Below are 7,201 nucleotides of genomic sequence, written 5' to 3' on the forward strand. Positions count from 1 at the left end.
TGTTCTTATTTTTATTCGATGTTTATGTATGCTGTCTATAATCTGCCATTGGAAATGAAATAAAAAATAAAATAAAAAGTTTGTTGATATAATAGAAAAGTAAAAATTATTAAGAAATTTCTTGAAATGTTGGGAGCGTTCTGTTTCTGAAAGATTTACCAATGTACTGGGTCGTTTTTCAAATTCTTCTGCCTTTTCCTTAGGGAAATTTTTCTACTAAGAAAATGACGTTTGACTTTGCCAATGATTATGGCTTTAATTTTGGTGGCCAAGGATTATGGTAGAACTAAATGCCTGATAAGGCTCCGCTAGAGGGCGTACTCAAGCGTTGTATTGCGAATGGATGGTGTTTTCAGTAGAAATGTAAACAATAACAATCTCGAGCTCGGGACCTACTCTAGTTCCGGTTAAAAAGTTTGCAGCTGCTTACTACATGTTATTCTGATAGGCGATGTTTTCAAATGGATAATTTTGTTTTCAATAAAAGAAATAAATTAGATAATTTCTGAGCTCAAATCTGCCGTCTTTCATAAGATATTAATGTTATTATGTTATTCTGGGGAGTTTGGAGTGAAAATGTGCTTTAGTTATTTTGTTATTTATTATTTAAAAAGGTGACATGGTTGCTAGATTTTGAATAACTCGCTTTTTTGGCAGTCTTGATTTGGCCTCTTTCCATTTGTTTATTACTGTTTGTTCGTGTTGCAAGCTGTGCACCATCTTACGTTAGTGTTAACACTTTTAGTATTGTAAACACAAGTATTGTTAGAGATTGTTAGAGATTGTAATATGTTTTTATAGTTGGTGTCACGTGACTCTGACTGCTGCTGCTTTCATTTAATTTTTATTCTTTAACTTTGGTTTTTATGTTGGCAACCTTCTTGAAATGTTTTGTGTTGATTATTTAGTGTTCGAATTAGTTAGGTTTTGAAAATATCACTAAATTGAGATTGCTTTAGAATTAATAAATGTTTATTAAGTTTTAATTTGTATCTGTTTATTCATCTGTAGAACTAGTAGTTCATTTGAATAACATTAAAAAGGCGTCCGTGAAATTTATTTGTTTGCTGCAATTTACATTTTCTGGCGTCCGTGACAGGACATTTTTTCCGATTCGAAACAATGTTTCAAGCAGCAAAAGGATTTAAAAAAGAAGATTTGTTGTTCGTCGCTGAAGAAATTGGCGCAACATTACCACAAAAGGTCACAATATCGGAACTGAAAGAAGCAATTTTGAAAAGTAAGCAGTATTCCGAAGATCCACAGTTTGTTGAAGATATTTTGGTAACAACTGTTAGTGACCGGAAGCATAAAGAATTGGCAGAGGCGGATCAAAAACGATTAGAATATGAAGAAAAGCAAAAACAGTTAGAATGTGATGAAAAGCAAAAGCAATATGAAGAACGGGAAAGAATAAGATTACATGAACTGGAGTTGGCGCGAATTCAAGTAAACTCGCCAGTGGCAATAGCAGGTGAGTCCGAAAATTCTATAATTACTAGTGCTAGGAGGAAATTTAATTTACCCAAATTAGAGTTTCGACAATTCAGTGGGGATATCAAGGAATGGTTACCTTTTTGGAGCCAATTCCAACAGATTCATCAAGATGTAGATATTGCTCCTGAAAATAAATTTCAGTACCTTATTCAAGCTACTATAAGCGGATCTAGAGCGCGAGAAGTTGTAGAGAGCTTTCCGCCAACCGGAGCTAACTACGCCAAGGTAATTGATAGTCTGAAAGCTCGGTTTGGAAGAGATGAACTTTTGGTAGAAGTTTATGTTCGCGAACTATTAAGATTAATAATTTCGGTTCAGAAAAATGAAAAAATTTTAATGACTTCTCTCTATGATAAGCTTGAATCGTACCTTAGAGCATTAGAGACACTAGGAGTAACAACTGATAAATGTGCTTCAATACTTTATCCAATGGTTGAATCTTGTTTTCAAGAAGAGTTCCTGAAAGCATGGAACAGAAGTCCTTCTTACGCAGCTTCAACTGATGCTAAAGAACGACTGAACAATTTGATGAATTTCCTGAAAACCGAAACTGAAGGAGAGGAAAGAATAAATTTAGCCATGGCTGGGTTTGGTTTGGGTTCAAGTGAAAATCGCCAAACTTTTAAGAAAAAAGGAAAGCCTTTGATTTCAGGTAGAGTGCCTACAGCTGCCAATTTACTTACTGCGGCTTCAAAAGAGGTAAAGAAATTATGTGTTTTTTGTTCTGGAAAACACTCCAGCTCAGACTGTTTCACCGCTCAAAGGATGAGTTTTGCCGAGAGACAAGATATAGTAAGGAAAAACCAGTGTTGTTTTGCGTGTTTGAATCCTGGTCATCCAGTACGTAAGTGCAAAATGTTTATCAAATGTATTGTATGCGGTAAAAGACATGTGCCACTTATGTGTGAGAAGCTAGATACCCGAGGTAAAGAATCAGGAGAAAGTGGTGAGAAATGTGAAAGTTCTGAGATTAACATGTCTAACATTACTTATGGTCCCAAAGTGTTTCTTCAGACATTAAAAATCAAACTGGTTTCAGATAACAAGGAAATTCTAGTGAGAGCTGTATTAGATTCCGGATCCCAAAAAACGTATATTTTGAAAAGTCTCGTGGAACAAATGGGATATACTCCGGTAAGAAAAGAAACACTTATACATTCTTTATTTGGTGGTATTAACTCTGATAAGTATGAACACACATGTTATAGAATTCGATTAAGAAATCCTAAAAGCAGCATAACTTGTAACATGGAAGCTTTGGATCAGTCTTCTATATGTGATAACATTACACCTGTAACTTCAGGTCCGTGGATCAAGGAGCTTCAGGAAATGAAGATTACTTTATCAGATATTGGTAATGAATTGCAACCTGTACAAGTACTTCTTGGAGCTGACGTGATAGGGAAGCTTATGACAGGTCAGCGTAAAGTATTAACTTGTGGACTTGTCGCCATAGAAACTTTACTTGGTTGGACTTTGTCGGGAAAAGTGCCTGAAAGCGATACATCTTTATGCAATTCTATGTTGGTAACTTCTCTTTTAGTGAAAGAAATGGATATATCAGATATGTGGACATTGGATACCATAGGGATACAGGATCCATCAGAACAGGAGACTAATAAAGAACTTTATAACGCTTCGGTAGATCATTTCTTAAAGACTGTTAAAGTTGAAGATCAACGTTTCCTTGTTAGTCTACCTTGGCTTGACGTACATTTGCCTTTGCCCGACAATTTTAATTTAGCACTAAAAGGGTTGCAAGTAACAACTCGGAAGCTTAAAGCAGAAAATTTGTTTGAGGAATATGGAAATGTTTTCAAAGAATGGGAACGAGAAGGCATCATCGAAGAAGTTCCTGTAGAAGAACTGAAATTGACTTGTCACTATATGCCACATCGTCACGTAGTGAAGGAGAACAGTACAACAAAGATTAGGCCGGTGTTTAATGCTTCGTCTAAACAAAAGGGACATCCCAGTCTTAATGACTGTGTTGAAAAGGGCCTAAATTTGATCGAATTAATTCCTTCCATAATGACAAGATTTCGCCTCCATAAGTTCGGCATAACAGCAGATATACGCAAAGCTTTTTTGCAAATAGGTCTCCATAAGCCAGATAGAGATTTTCTACGTTTTCTATGGCACGACGAACAAGGTGAGCTCAAACATTACCGTCATCGAAGAGTTGTCTTCGGTGTTTCTTGTAGTCCCTTTTTGCTTGCGTCAACCATACGATACCACTTAGAAAACAAACTAGATGAAGCCACACAAGAAAATGGAAGATATCCTGAAGGCATTATCCGCCAACTGCTACTCAGTTTTTATGTAGATAATTGTTTAGTTAGTGTTGAAACTGAGCAAGAGTTAGAACAGTTTATTGAAGTTGCCACAGAAATTATGGCTGAAAGAAAATTTGATTTAAGAGGGTGGGAGTTCACTAGTCCCGCTGAATCCACTGTAAGGTCAACAAACATTCTAGGAATGATATGGGACAGACAAAGTGATACTCTTTCCATAAATATTCCTGATGTTAATGAAACAAAGAATGAAGTGATCACAAAGCGAAATATTTTATCAGCTTCACACAAAGTTTTTGATCCCATAGGGATAACCTGCCCAGTGATGATGCGTCCAAAACTTTTGTTACAAAATTTGTGGAAGTCTAAAATTGGTTGGGACGCTGAAGTTGATCAAAAAACGGGCGAAGAATTTCTAAGATGGTTAAATGAGCTTGAATGTTTGAAGAATGTGAAGGTAGCAAGATGGTTGCACTGCGATAAGGGAGTTGAAAATATTTCACTTCATTTTTTTTGTGATGCAAGCAAGTATGCCTATTCGGCAGTAGTCTTTCTGCGAGTTTGTTATATGACTAATGTTTATGTACAGCTGGTACAAAGTAAAACAAGAATTGCCCCTTGTGGGAAAAAAGAGACAACAATTGCAAGATTAGAACTTCTTGGTGCCACAATATCTGCTCGTCTATCCACTGAGGTACGAAAAGAGTTTAAAACCCACAATGTGTATTTTTGGACAGATTCCACCACAGTGTTAGCTTGGTTGAAAAGAGAAGAAACGTGGGGTGTATTCGTACAGAACCGTGTTCAAGAAATTAGGAAACTGACACCAGTTCAAGCATGGAGACATGTACCTGGATCCTTGAATCCCGCGGATCGGCCAAGTAGAGGTTGTTCAGCTAAGCAATTGTGCCAGTCAAAATGGTGGGAGGGTCCCTGTTGGTTGTACCTTCCATCCCGTGAATGGCCAACTAACGACTCAGAGGAAGATGTCAATGAAGAAGAAGTGATTAGAGAAAAAAGAAGAACGATCGTATCTTCAATTGTAAATATTGAAGTTACAGAAATATGGAGCGATCATTTTTCCTCTTACAGTAGAAACATCAGAGTGGTGTCATGGATTCTTCGTTTCATACATAACACATCACATGAAAATAAATTAAAAGGTAACTTGAGCTATGAAGAATTCAAAGAAGCAGAAACTCAAGTGCTCAAATCCATGCAATTAAAAGTGTTTCAAGATGAGAAGTTTCTTAACAAAATGCAAGCATTTAGAGATGAAAAGGGATTACTGCGAATAAGAACCAAACTTGTAAATAGTGATGAAACTGAAGATTTTAAATTTCCCATTCTTTTACCTGGTAATAGTTTCGCTATGAAGTTAATACGAGAAGAGCATGAGAAATCAATGCATGCTGGTTCTTCTATCGTACTTGTCAGACTTAGGGAGAAGTTTTGGATTCTTAAGGCTAAAAAGTTAGTAAAAGATGTCATTTCTAAATGCGTGACATGCAAGCGTTTCAAATCTAAACCAGTTGAAGTTCCCTTCGCTCCGCTGCCTAGAGAAAGAGTTACCTTGACAAAAGTCTTCGAGGTAAGTGGTGTAGATTATGCTGGTCCTCTCTACTTGAAGTCAAAAGGAAAAGCTTGGATCGTTTTATTTACGTGCGCCGTTTACCGAGCGGTCCATTTTGAACTGGTACAATCACTCACCACAGATGCTTATATCCAAGCCCTCAGACGATTCATTGCCAGACGAGGCCGGATTTCAATCCTTTATTCCGACAACGGCACAAATTTTGTGGGAGCCAACAGAGCATTGAAAGCATTAGATTGGGACAAAATAGCCGCATACTCAACCGCTCAGAGAATCACTTGGAAATTTATTCCACCTACCGCAGCATGGTGGGGTGGGTGGTGGGAGCGAATGGTCAGAATGCTCAAAGAACTGCTACGTCGAGTTCTAGGGAAATATACCATCGATTACGAAGAACTCTACACGATATTGTGTGACTGTGAGTCAGTAATAAATTCAAGGCCACTCACTTACATACAAGATAATCCAAATGAATTAGTACCGTTGACACCCGAAATGTTTATTCACGGTGGCGGTAACAGCGAAACACCAGATCTAGATAATGTAGACCGATCTTGCCTCATAAAACGAATAAAGTATTTACAGAAGCTACGTGAAAATCTCAGACAAAGATTCAGAAATGAATACCTTGCTCTTTTAGTCCACAAAGGGGTAAGAAGAAATAACGTTTTAGACGTTGGTGATGTTGTGTTAATAGGACATAACAATGTCCGTCGCATCGATTGGCCACTTGGAGTTATTTTAGAAATTTTTCCTGGTAAAGATGGTATTCCTAGAGTTGCAAAACTGAGGACCAGTAAGGGGGAAAGGATCCGTCCATTTCAAAGGCTTTACCCATTAGAAGTGTCTACCAAAACTGATATTGAGGTCTTAAAAGCTGCTAGAAGGACTGACGATTTTGTAGAAAACAATGAAGCTTTAGAGGTGAATTATTTTCCTAAAACTAAGTCGGGAAGAATCATCAAAGTTCCTGTTCGGTTGGACTTATGAGCATTCTTTTTATTTTTAGCTCTAGTAGTTTAAAGTTCCAACTTTCGTAAAATTTTGGTTGCAAAGTTCAATAAGCCTAACTTTGCAAGGTGGGAGTAGTTCCAACTTTCGTAAAATTTTGGTTGCAAAGTTCAATAAGCCTAACTTTGCAAGGTGGGAGTATGTTAGAGATTGTTAGAGATTGTAATATGTTTTTATAGTTGGTGTCACGTGACTCTGACTGCTGCTGCTTTCATTTAATTTTTATTCTTTAACTTTGGTTTTTATGTTGGCAACCTTCTTGAAATGTTTTGTGTTGATTATTTAGTGTTCGAATTAGTTAGGTTTTGAAAATATCACTAAATTGAGATTGCTTTAGAATTAATAAATGTTTATTAAGTTTTAATTTGTATCTGTTTATTCATCTGTAGAACTAGTAGTTCATTTGAATAACATTAAAAAGGCGTCCGTGAAATTTATTTGTTTGCTGCAATTTACAAGTATTGTGAGCATTGTAAACATAAGTAATAAGTAATCAAATACATTGTTTGCAAGAATCTCAAAACACAATGATGCCAAATGGCTTTAAAATACAACTGAAACAGTAACCCGGAAATTTAGGCAGTCCCGAGCTTGCAGCGCTCCCTAGTGTAAAAAACACCATCCTATGGATGGTGTTAGAACTTTAGAACTTTTATGGAATATTCGATAAAAATGTAGCAAAAATATGTCTTGAAATTTAAGCACTGCTTTATGCTGTTTTGATTGAAACTTTAACATTCTTAAATTGGTTTTGAAATTAAGATTGAAAACAGGGTAACCCACATGCAAATATGGCTTGTGTTGA

The 7,201-nt window shown here is 36.5% G+C and overlaps 1 protein-coding gene across 1 annotated transcript; it reads left to right on the plus strand.

Annotated features, from left to right (window-relative positions):
• Nucleotides 1-1,122: 1,122 nt before the first annotated feature.
• Nucleotides 1,123-6,375, plus strand: LOC147809412 (uncharacterized). The gene has a single exon (XM_087162797.1). The coding sequence runs from the start codon at nt 1,123-1,125 to the stop codon at nt 6,373-6,375; it is 5,253 nt and encodes a 1,750-aa protein (XP_087018923.1).
• The last annotated feature ends 826 nt before the right edge of the window (nt 6,376-7,201 follow it).

This window comes from Parasteatoda tepidariorum, chromosome 5 (genome assembly GCF_982258835.1).
Source record: "Parasteatoda tepidariorum strain Cologne lab strain chromosome 5, Ptep-v5.0, whole genome shotgun sequence".
NCBI classification, from domain to species: domain Eukaryota; kingdom Metazoa; phylum Arthropoda; class Arachnida; order Araneae; family Theridiidae; genus Parasteatoda; species Parasteatoda tepidariorum.